Source organism: Chenopodium album, chromosome 18 (genome assembly GCF_948465745.1).
Source record: "Chenopodium album chromosome 18, dcCheAlbu1.1, whole genome shotgun sequence".
Taxonomy (NCBI): domain Eukaryota; kingdom Viridiplantae; phylum Streptophyta; class Magnoliopsida; order Caryophyllales; family Amaranthaceae; genus Chenopodium; species Chenopodium album.
Window position 1 is genome coordinate 3,871,569 of NC_137851.1, and position 12,617 is coordinate 3,884,185.

Here is a 12,617-nt window from a genome sequence, read left to right on the forward strand (position 1 = left end):
TTTTATTTGTGGTTGTTAGTTATATGACAATTGAATTTAAAAATATAAATAAATTGTAAATATGATATCTTTAAAAAAAATATTGTAAATATGATAATTTATCGGTTACATAAGGATAAAATCTTTAATGTGAAAAGATTTTTTTTTAATTTTTACATATTTAAATCCTAAATCATTATTCGTTGGTTTATTAAAAATAGAAATATTAAAAAATAATAAAAACCTGTATACTATTTATCTTCTATTTCTTCATCTAATAAAACTGGATAAATAAAACATGTTAGCAAAAATAAAATTTATATAAAATTAATCTTTATAGTCTTATAAAATAAATCAATAAAATTTTTGTGAAATTGATCTAAAATTCCTAATTGTACAAAATCAAATCTATGCATTGGAATATTTTAATCGTCCCCAGTCGCCGCTTCTTATTTGTAACGATTGAAAAGTAACTAATGGAGTAAACTTTTCTTTCAATTAATTTTGGACGAAACTGTACAAAGTTGGCTTTAATTGAGGCATGAATGTTAATTTGTTCAATTAAAATAATTTGATGACTTGATTAAGCTACCTAAATCACAAAAGAATTATTTTAATCATAAAATTAATTAATAAAAACTAAAAAGGTTTATAAAAAAATTTAATAAATGTAAATGATTTATATAGATATAATACCTTATCATACTTTGTTTTTCCAATCATTTTTGCTCGAATTTAATTCGTTGATTAATTAAATTAGATATGCATATAAAAACAAAATTCAGTAAACAAAACATAAACATATAATCATTGCGCATTCCAAATAAACACAATGTAAGCAATAATCACAAATATACATTTAAACATGGATTTTAAAAATAAAACTAAGAATTACGTAGCCAGTGATGACCTAAAACTAACACAAAATTATGACACAAAATTCGCTTGATTTGGTTTTGTGTTGATATGAAATTTTATTGGTGTTGTAGGATGTGTCAATTTATAGTGGTAGGCATCAAAATTTTTAATTTAATTATTATTAACGAATAATTTTTATTTTTTTATCATAAACACTATCAAGATTATCTTAGATATATAAATCATATATCTATAGATAATTTTTAGTTTTTAAAATAAGTTAAATCCTTATAAATCACTATTCGTTATTTTTAACTACGTGGCAAAATTCTTAAATCTCATTCATTACTTTTGTTTAGGTGCCAAGTGAATTTTTTAATTCTAAAATAAAATAGAAATCTAATTTTAATTGGTAAAAAATATACCTTTGCTTATGTGGCGCGTCGAATGCTCTCCAAAAATGCCTACTTTATTTATATACTAGTTTTGTGCCCCGTGCGATGCCCGGGTTGTTTATTGAATTTTAACATAAATTTTTAATCCAAGATAACTCATGACCGACCCTAATTGATAGGTATACATAGTAATAAAATTCTATATTCTCTTAACTGATTAGTTTATATTATAAATGGATGTTTTAAACTACTTCCTTCGTTCCAAAAAATATTATGATACAAAAAAAAAAAAAATTTATTTGACAAATAATTTTTGAGATTATAATCTAATAATTTAATAAAATAATAATCCAATTTGTACATCTGAAATATTGATAATTTATCGAAAACTCTAAACTAACAATTTTTATCCTAAAAAACTTTAAACTAACTTTATTATCTTATGAAATCTATTTAAATCTATCCAACGTGGCACAACACTTGGCGAAAAATTAGAACGCCAAGTGTCGTTGCCTCGTGACCAGGCTAACAGTTTAGCTTTATATATTAGTTATATGATGTTAGATTAGTGATAAAAATACTCAATAACTATCTTTCGAAAGGAAAACGTATAAATTACACATACTCCCGTGGATTTACTTTAGGTCTATCATCACTAGGGTAGCTAGCTACGATATTGAATCGTTAACTAATATATTTTAGATCGTTATTTATTTATTTATTTTTCATTAAGAAAATTGACAATACTTAGAAGGACAATATGATGTTTGAAACCTTTTAATCTTTAATTAAAAATAAATATTAATTTTAATTCCTTTATATATGTATATGTACAAATGTTAGTCTAACTTTGCATGATGATTAAAATTTAAAAATAAACTCAAAATAAAAAATATAACATCTAAATTACAGTAGATAAAGTTTTAAGTTGATTACGATAAAATAAAATATTTAAAAAAATTGATATGTACGAAGTATGAATGATTTGCCAAATTGGTGCTAAAAAATAAAGAATTACTAAAATAGTGTTCACTTTAAAATATTTCTTAGAGTAGTGTTCACGTAGGATTGGAAAACTCTAAACCTAATTTTTATCGCTTTGTATTTAAAGTCTAAATAAAAAAAATCATTGTAGTCTCAATACTATTCTCTAAGGGTTTTAATTCACCATTTTTTTTTACAAACTTTAATTCACCATTGTTCCAAACATTGATGTTTCATGTTAAATATTTTTTTTGAGAATTTATGTCCATAACAAATATGCTACAAATGGATTGCAGCAATCAATTCACTTATTTGAAGCAGGGGAAGCATGAAATGTCTAGCTTTGGTCATATTATTGTTAGGGACATCCTTAAGCTAGCTGCTTTGTGCTCCTTTATTGATTACTCGCAAGTCAGCAATGTAGGAATGTGGCTGCCCACAAACTTGCTCAAAATAGTAAAAACTATGAGGATTTGAGAGTTTGGGTGGAAGACTATCCTTCTTGTATTAGCTCTGCTATTTTGCTAGATATTTCTAGTTTAGCTTAATAAAATTCTTGGTTACTAGCTATGCTATTTGCTAGATATTTCTAGCTTAGCTTAATAATATTCTTGGTTACTTGCTGTCAAAGAAAAAAAAATGCTAGAAAATTTATATATTACTACATCGTATTCATACTCCATAGTGCTAATATCCATTTTTACAATTAATAAAATACAAAAGCATTAATGATGAGGCTCAATGCTAAATACAATTAAGATATCGTAAGTATTATTTAAAATAAACAATTTGATGTTTGACTTGATAAACATATATCTTATATGCATAAATGAAAGTTTGGCTCGAAGAAATCCTACCTACTGTAATCTCTGATGTTCTCCTTGATTAAGGTTTGAGTAACTAATATAAAAAAATCCTCTTCGGGTCAAAAAAAAAAAAAAAAAAATTGATGGTATACATATTTATTAGGATTTTATTAGAAAAAAGTTCTCTCAATGATTTTTTAACCATAACTTAGGTTCGTAATTTCCAAACCTACATGGACACTAAATTGAGAAATATTTTAGGTGAACACTATTCTAGTAATTCCTTTATTTTTCAACACCACATTGGCAAATCGTTCTACGAAGTATAGCCTAACTTTTTTTTTTTTTTTTTTTTTTTTTGACGGATGTATAGCCTAACTTCTAACGACTAATTAGTTACATCGGGGGTATATTATTATCCATTAAAAAAACTTAGTGTAGTTGACAAAATAAATGTTAGGATTGACAAGGTATTTCCGTAACTTCTGTTACTTGTATTATCCAACTCCTAAACGCTGCGTTTTAATAAAACTTCAAGTTTTACACCACAAAATTAATTTGTAAAAAAATTCTGGAAAATTAGAGCTGACGAGAGACCTCCCGAGTCAAAACGTTGTGCGCAACTCGTCCGAGTCACAACGCCGGCTTTCGTTGTCTACAATTCTTTTGCTCTCTAAATTCTTTCAATTTTTTTTACCCGCATTTGTAATTTAGGATTTAGTATACTAAAAAAATTATTGATCATTTTGATTTTGATCAATTGAGTACATTTTGTTCGGTTTTACTCACAATTTCTGACGCGAATTTTCGTAAGTTCCTCTTTTTTTCATTGATTCTGTATAATTTTGTTTGATTTGTCTTTTATTATAATTATTAGGGTTTATTAGGTGAATTGGAGTTAAATAAGCGTCATGTTTTCTGTTTTTCTTTAATTGGGAAATGTTTTAGTTAAAGAATCAAGAATTTGAGCTGTGTTTGGTAATTTTAGGGTTCCATTTCTAAATTGATGTGCTAAAACGTTGAAATTTTGTGGCTTTATGATTTGTAGGTTATGAATTAGGCCCTAATTTGACGACATTAAATTTTCACTCCCAGCTTAATTAATTTAGGGATTTTTTTTTTTTTTGAGTAATTTAAGATCATTTTGTGTGTAATTAGTTTACTGGCATGTTTTCAAAAAGGGTTTATAATTTGGGTTTACTTGGACAGTTTATGGAGAATTGTATATTTGTATGTATTGCAGAATGCAAATATTTATGAGATTGTGTATTGGGGCAAATTTATTGGATGTTTGTTGTTTTATATTGACATTTTTCTTGTTATTTGTTTTGAACCTCTGAAGGGAAGCTCTTCATACAACATACAGATTAATTTTGTACTGGAGTTCGTTTTGTGAAATTATACAATCATGAGTTTTGTGTTTCGAGGGTCTCGAGCTGATATCGAGAATGCTTTTCCAGGAATGATTCCTGAACGACGTGTGGTACATTTCTTGTAGCTTGATTTCAAGTTGCATATCCTTATTTATGGAAAATTTTAGGATTAGCACAACAGTTCAAAGTTCCTTACCCCTGTGTTAGAGTTTCACTGATATAAAATGCCCTGGTTTAATAAAATTTACCTTGTCAAACTTGACACTTCTTGTTTTATGATATTGACACTAATACAAACATTCATTTCTTCTGTTGTTTTTGTTTATCAGCGCATTCATGCAGCACGGCCAGTGAATACCAATTCACTTGCTTTTCTTGTTACTGGTATATTACTTGCTTCTGTCTTTGTAATATTTGCAACTTTGGTTTTTGTTTGTATTATATATGTTTCTATTGGTGAATTTTGGATTTGGCTAATTCTTATACATTTTTATTTGTTGCAGTACTTTTGATCTTCATGATACTAAATTCACATCAAATGTCACCGAATTTTTTGGTATATATGTTTGAGATATGCAAGTTGATTTGTGTTTAGTAAATCCAGTTATTTTAAGTGTAACATGATGTGTTTTTACACTATGTGAAGCTCTGGCTGGTATTTGGCTTCTTTTTGATGGCTACTAGCCTAAGAATGTATGCCACATGTCAACAACTTCAAGCGCAGGCACAAGCACATGCTGTAGCAGCCAGTGGCCTACTTCGCCATACCGAGCTCCGTTTGCAGATGCCACCATCGATTGCATTTGCCACTAGAGGACGTCTGCATGGCCTTAGGCTGCAGCTTGCACTTCTTGATCGGGAGTTTGACGATCTTGGTATAGTGAATTGAGTTGCCTTTTGCGCTTGCCTATAATTTAAGTATTTAAATGGTGGAATGATGCTGATGATTCACTAATGTTCAAATTGATTTTTTTTTCTTTTCCTGTCCATTTTCCTTGTGTTCTTTCTTCTAAAATAAAATTGTCATCTGCAGATTATGAAACTTTAAGAGCGCTGGATGCTGACAATGCACCTGCTGTTCCTTCAATGAGCGAGGATGAAATAAATGCTCTTCCTGTTCACAAATATAAAGTTACTGATGTAGAAGGGTGAGATTTTGTTTGACCTTGTTTTCAGCAAAAAGGTTCCTTATATATTCGTTTCTTTATTTAAATGTCTTCAACAAGTGTTATACAAGTTTCACATCACTATCAATTTGTGGCCTATATTTTGGATATGCAAGTATTCTTCCATGAAAAATGACATGCGCGTGCACACACACACACCAACTGCTAAACATGGCTATTAGGTTGCTGTGATACGTGAACCGTGTCAGGTAAGCAGATTTATAACAAACATCATCTCATTGGAGAGATTGAAACCCATTACTGTCTTTATAATTTGTCTTGGTGTACATGAAGTGATAGTATTCTTCAACTTAATTTTCATGTTTTTGCATGCACTTGTCGATTTCCAGTTTGGAGCTTCTACTTTTGCATTTTAATCTATTGTTTATGTAAATTTATATCTGTATTTTTCTTTGGAATAGGCTATCCTGCTTATCTTTTCTTGATATCCATTGACAATTATTAGGCCAATCTTGGTAGAGATAATCTATATTAATGCTCAAGAAGGATTTTAAATTTAAATTTATTTTTCTAAAGTTTGTTCTTGTTAAATTTTGCTAGCATATGCGTATTGACGTTTTGTTTTCTTTTGAGACAGTGATATGGTATCAAATAAGCAGGCATCATCTTCAGTGACTTCTGAGGTATTCTACTTCTGTGTGCTTGATTTTTGTTGGCTTGAATTCCGTAAGATGCTGTGTGGATCACTACTATACCACAGTCTAGATGAAGATAAGTTCAGTGAGTTTAATAGCTTTATAGGCCATCTTATTAGTTTCTTAAGAAGAAAGAGAGATACAAGGTCAATTTATCAATTACTTAACAAGTAATAACAGTCTTCCTTAGGCTTTAACAATCCGACAGAGCTGACAATTATATGTTTAATTAAGCATTCCATGAGAATTAGCAAGGTCTTCTCGTATATATTCTGTGTAGTGGAACAAACAATATTCCAGGCAGCTCTGAATCAAATATCGCTTCCTCTTGAGTCTTGATTGCATTATTTATTTTTAAGTCTAGACACAGATAAGTAACTTTTTAGATATACTAGGTTGAAATGATATTCGATGGTGTGGAGGTGTGATAGATCAGTACATCAGTTTCTTCTCTGCTACTGAATTTACAATTTTTAATTTTTTTTTCCACACCAGATGAGCGAGCTATTGTAGTCCAACATTATGTGTATTTGTGGTTACTGAGCACTGAATATTCAACCTTTTCATCAGGCCTCTGTTTAGTTGTGGCTCTATCTCTAGTTGTTTTACTTTAGTCAGTAAACAGTACTTCTTCCTCCCTTCATGTTTATCTTCTTCCTTTAGTATCTTCTTCCTATCTTTGTCTCTAGTTTTTCTTTAAAATCCTTGTTTCATTTATTAGGAATCATAAGTTTTGCTAGAACTTCGGATATATAGGCATCTCCATTATCTTTGGGCTATAATTCTGCCTTGAAACGTCTACTAAAGGTCATTGGATCATTATATGAGTCTTCCATTTCATTCAAGTGCTCTGTGAAAGGGAAGCAACGAGAGGGGTGGGGGGTGGTTAATAAAGCCCTCAGTCCCAAAATCCTAGGCCTATGACCCTTATATATTTTTGCACGACTCAGATATATTGGACAATGCCATTGTAGACTTGTAGTCTATATACCAATAAACGTTTCCATTGATTGTGGTTATGTACAGATTACTTTAATTTGACTGAGATAGTAAGTCATAAATGAAACCTGGATTTGCTCTCATCTGCTCGAGAACAGTTGGATATCCTTGTAATAGGATTTTTTCTGTTTCATGTTCTTTTTAACTCCAGCACTTTTGTGCATATTTTCGTGATTTGTTTAAGGGTGAAATCTTTTCTGTTTAGATTTAGAAACTGAATATACTCATGGTCCTTGTTTATGTGATTCATTCTGATTTATTTATATCTGCAGAGAAGGTCAAATCTCTACTGTCTGTTTTGTCCCTAGATTAGGCCTATACTAAATTTTCAGTTAATTGAATATATGGCTATTGAGCTTGAACCAATAATAGCTGATTTAGTTCTGAACTTTTTTAATGAACGTAATTGATGTCTCTCTTGTCTATTCACTATATTATATTGATATCTTTTGTTGGGTAACTTTCTCCTAAACCTGAAGCAGCAGGACATTTCTATCAATATTGGCAGCTCCAAGGGAAGCTCAGAAGATGAACTAACTTGTACTGTATGTTTGGAGCAAGTAAATGTTGGAGAACTCATTCGTAGCTTGCCATGTTTGCACCAGGTGAGTGCTATTAGAGGTTTTCTTTGCTTTTCTTGTGTTTGAGTCTTCTGTTGGTTTACATAACTTTGTGTTGTGAGAAAATGAGATTGATATATTGTTGCCTATTACTGATAATACAGTATTTCACAAGGTTGGTAAGTAGTAAGTTAATTTTCTGTTTTGTTTTGTTTGTTTGTTTGTTTGTTTGTTATTTATTTATTTATTTTTATAGTCAGTCTTTAAACTTGAAATTTGTTGTTCCATGCAACAGTGGTTCAGTTTCTCTCTGTATGACCACAATGGCTAATTGGTTATGGTGCTTCAAACTATTAGAAAGCTTTTAACGAGAGTGACTAAACTGATTAATGATTGCATGTTTGAAGTTTTTTGTCATCTCATTTTAGAAAACTTATGCTGTTTTTTTCTTGCTCGTGCAGTACCATGCTAGTTGCATTGACCCATGGCTTAAACAGCAGGGAACGTGCCCTGTATGTAAGTATAAGGTTGGGACTGGCTGGCACGAAGACAGCCATGATGATGCTTCATATATGGTTTAAAAAAGCTCTGTAATCATTGCATTCAGCCTGTTTACGATTGTGTGTAGCTTTAGTCCTAAGCTGGATGCCTCTACATTCCTGTGAAAATTTAGCTTATCCCAGAACGTACCAGTAGTAGGAGTATTTGCTGATACATTGTTAGAAAATTTATACACGGCATGCTCGGTATAAGATAATAGAATAGACAGAATGGGGATGATGTTTCATGTGAACACATGCACTATAGTATGGCCTATATGTGTGGGTACTGAAAAATACAACTGAAGATGTTCTTCGTTGGGCTATTGTATGAAAACTACATGTAACATTGCCACTCTCTTTATTTTATAGCTGTACCAAACAAGTCGTGAAGTTAAGCCTCTTGCTTTGCTTTGTAAATTTATTAGCTTTATTAGAGAACTTGCATTATTACATTTTTCATTTATGTGAATTTACTCTGATTTCTTTCAAAGTCTATGAATTTTGATTTAGATGCTGATACAGATTGAGATTAGCTTGGGATTTATTGACATATTGTTTATGAGAGCTGGTAATATTAATATTACTGGTTTATATAATATTGAATACGAAGTATTGCAGTAAGATTGAGGCCATTAATTGACTTTCCAACATCCTTTATTGATTGGATTGAATTTCCAACATTAAAGAACATTTAAGTATAATAAAAAAAGACATTAATCAAGAGCATAATGTATATCATGCTTCCGAGTGCACAAAATATTGATCGATCGTCCTAAATTGGGATTTACATCCACAAAATATTGATTGTCATTAAATTGGTAGCTCTATAACGCTAATTGATAGAGAGTAAAGCCTATATTTTAGAGAAGAAAAGTTGGGTAAAGAAGAATGCTTAATCCATCTTCAATTATCTTTGTATTTCGTTTTTATGTTTGTTGGTTTCGTCTCTTTTTACGGGAGATCAAGTGCATCGTTGATTGCATACCAAGCTAAATTAAATGTCTAATCTCGTATAATCTGTAATAATGTAATATATCTTCATTTATCTCTCTCAAATTATACTGTATTATTCATCGTATAATAAATGGTAAGCAGAAGTACGTATTTTGTAATGCACTCTTGTATACAGAATTGAAATGGACTTTGCAACCATGCATGCATACGTTTATAAGGAAAGCCTGTCAACAGGAGTACCCTCTAAGTGACGCTTATTTTTATTTTTTCACAACAGCTGTATATGCTTAATTCTATCGATTTCACAAGTCATTCACTAACGAAGTAGTCATTTAACAATTTATCACTACGAGTATACGTTTACAAGACCGACTAGATTGGACTTACAAAGAGAGAGTTGGCTTGATAATTAACTCGACAATAACATAGTCGCGCTAAAATATCATGTCATCATTTTGCTATTGTGTTTGAAATTGTACTTACACTAACACATGCCCTCGCTGCCAATTTGATAATGATTTGCACTACTCCTGCTGGTGTGTTGATTATTAAGTACATCTTGCTACTACCGGTTAATTTAGCATATATGATGATCATCATTTTGCGATGAATATATTCACAAAGTGAAGATTTAACTTCATTATCACAAGAACACTAGCTAGCTAGGAATAACCAAGCAAGGCTTTACTAATAATATCAATAATATAAAAAAGGAACAAGCTCAGTTAATTCTTGTTCTTTTTATATAATTACAATAAAAATACATGAGAAAATCTATATACTTTGGGATTACTCTAAAACCAACAATCTAACAAACATATTAGATTAATCCATTAGTACTTGCTGGAGCTTCGATTACCATTACTTTTGTTTTCCCTCCCACCTAATTTTTCAAAATACACCCTATATAAGCTCCTCAGTTCATTGCTAACTCCAAAATCATTCTCAATTTGGTAATATCATTCTAATACACTCTCTCAAGCTTATCAAGTTGCAAAATATGGCAACTTCCTACAGATTATTCTTTGTCCTTTTCAGCTTCGTGTGCTCGATTCTTTCCTACAATGTTGTTGATGCAGCTGACACTGGCATCACTAGGCACTACAAGTTCGATGTACATGAAACAACTCTATTTATTAGTTTTGTTCTTATATTATATGCAACATTGTGGTCTAACTCGATATATTCTTGTTGCAATATTATGTTTGTAGATCAAGATGCAAAATGTAACAAGATTATGCCATACTAAGAGCATTGTTACAGTAAACGGAGAGTTTCCAGGGCCTCGTATTGTTGCTCGAGAGGGTGATCGACTAGTTATCAAAGTTGTCAACCATGTCCAAAACAACATTACCATTCATTGGTATACTTATGTCATAAAGTTTATTTATTTTTGAAATTTGACATCAAAAAAATGTTGTACTGATTTGTGTGACTATATATGCAGGCATGGGATTAGGCAGATACGAAGTGGATGGGCAGATGGACCGGCTTACATAACGCAGTGTCCCATACAAACAGGACAGACTTATGTGTATAACTTCACCATTGTTGGGCAGAGAGGAACACTTTGGTGGCATGCTCATATTTCTTGGCTCAGAGCAACCCTTTACGGACCTATCATTATTCTTCCTAAGCGCGGTGTTCCGTACCCTTTTCCCCTGCCTTACAAGGAAGTTCCTTTAATCTTTGGTAATGCTACAAGCTCTACTACATGCTACACTTCAATTTCAATAATTATATAGAATGAATAAAAAGAAATTTTTTGTTGAATTTATCAAATTGTATGTGGGGTTGCAGGGGAATGGTGGAATGCAGACACTGAGGCAGTCATTAACCAAGCTACAAAAACAGGAGGCGGTCCAAATGTATCAGATGCCTACACCATCAACGGCCTTCCTGGACTATTATACAACTGCTCAGCTAAAGGTATATATGCAAGTAAATTGAAGAATTATTTGAAATGAACATATAAATTGTGACTAATTGCGAAAGTGTATATGCAGACACCTTCAAATTAAGTGTAAAACCGGGCAAAACTTATCTCCTAAGGATTGTTAATGCTGCACTCAATGACGATCTCTTCTTTAGCATTGCCAATCACACTCTCACAACAGTTGATGTTGATGCTGTCTATGTTAAGCCCATTGAGACCGATACAATCATTATAACTCCTGGTCAAACTACCAATGTCCTCCTCAAGACAAAGCCTACTTACCCTGGTGCTACCTACCTCATGATGGCGCGGCCTTATGCTACAGGAAGCGGCACCTTTGACAACTCTACTGTTGCCGGTATGCTTGAATACCAACACCCAAAACCGTCAATTTCAATCAAGAAGCTTCCTCTCTTCAAGCCCACCCTTCCAGCTCTTAATGACACTTCTTTTGTAGCCAACTTCACCAACAAACTTAGAAGCCTAGCAAATGTTAAGTACCCGGCAAATGTACCAAAAAATGTCGACAGACACTTCTTCTTCACAGTGGGGTTAGGAACCAATCCATGCCCTAAAAACAAAACATGTCAAGGCCCAACCAATACAACCATGTTCGCGGCTGCTATCAACAATGTATCCTTTGTCATGCCTACAAAAGCTCTGTTGCAATCACACTTCTCCCGTCAATCAAATGGTGTGTTCACCACCAATCTTCCTACATCTCCATTAATTCCATTCAACTACACCGGCACACCACCTAACAACACGAACGTGATAGATGGGACTAAAGTGGTGTCAATTCCATTCAACACAAGCGTCGAGCTTGTGATGCAGGGCACTAGTATTCTAGGGGCAGAGAGCCACCCACTTCACCTTCATGGGTTTAACTTCTTTGTTGTTGGACAAGGATTCGGAAACTTCGATTCTAAAAAAGACCCTGCTAAGTATAACCTTGTTGATCCTGTTGAGAGGAACACAGTTGGTGTGCCTGCTGGAGGGTGGGTTGCTATTCGATTTCTTGCAGATAATCCAGGTATAATAACAACCAATTTTTTTGACTATATATTAATTTTAACACCTTTTTTTTTTTTTTTTTTTAATACTGTCCTAATTGATTATGAAAATTTGGATGCAATATAATCTTTGCAGGAGTATGGTTTATGCACTGTCATTTGGAAGTACACACAAGTTGGGGCTTGAAGATGGCTTGGGTAGTCGAAGACGGAAAGTTGCCTAATCAGAAGCTGCCACCACCCCCAGCCGATTATCCCAAGTGTTGATCAAAGTGCTTCACCTGAGAATTTTTTCCTGCATTGACTGACAGAAAATGACTGATTTTTTTTTCTTTTCTTGAGTTTGTTTATAATGTCTTTAAGTGCGGCTCAATTTCTAACTTGTTATTCCTTATG

The 12,617-nt window shown here is 32.2% G+C and overlaps 2 protein-coding genes across 3 annotated transcripts; both read left to right on the top strand.

Moving 5' to 3' along the window:
* The first annotated feature begins 3,591 nt into the window (after positions 1-3,591).
* On the top strand, positions 3,592-8,787 carry LOC145591205 (E3 ubiquitin-protein ligase SDIR1-like). Of its 2 annotated transcripts, none has more exons than XM_081647608.1 (9): positions 3,592-3,831; positions 4,365-4,505; positions 4,725-4,779; positions 4,899-4,951; positions 5,042-5,270; positions 5,429-5,543; positions 6,160-6,205; positions 7,696-7,821; positions 8,238-8,787. In XM_081647608.1, exons 2-9 carry the CDS (start codon positions 4,431-4,433, stop codon positions 8,355-8,357), a joined length of 819 nt encoding a protein of 272 aa, XP_081503734.1. In that variant the 5' UTR covers positions 3,592-3,831; positions 4,365-4,430; the 3' UTR covers positions 8,358-8,787. The 2 variants fall into 2 exon arrangements, with proteins under 2 accessions (XP_081503734.1, XP_081503735.1); XM_081647609.1 differs by having other exon boundaries at positions 7,699-7,821.
* Positions 8,788-10,226: 1,439 nt separating this feature from the next.
* On the top strand, positions 10,227-12,582 carry LOC145591204 (laccase-17-like). The gene is made up of 6 exons (XM_081647607.1): positions 10,227-10,386; positions 10,484-10,635; positions 10,720-10,964; positions 11,073-11,201; positions 11,279-12,241; positions 12,358-12,582. Exons 1-6 carry the CDS (start codon positions 10,273-10,275, stop codon positions 12,486-12,488), a joined length of 1,734 nt encoding a protein of 577 aa, XP_081503733.1. The 5' UTR covers positions 10,227-10,272; the 3' UTR covers positions 12,489-12,582.
* Positions 12,583-12,617: the final 35 nt, after the last annotated feature.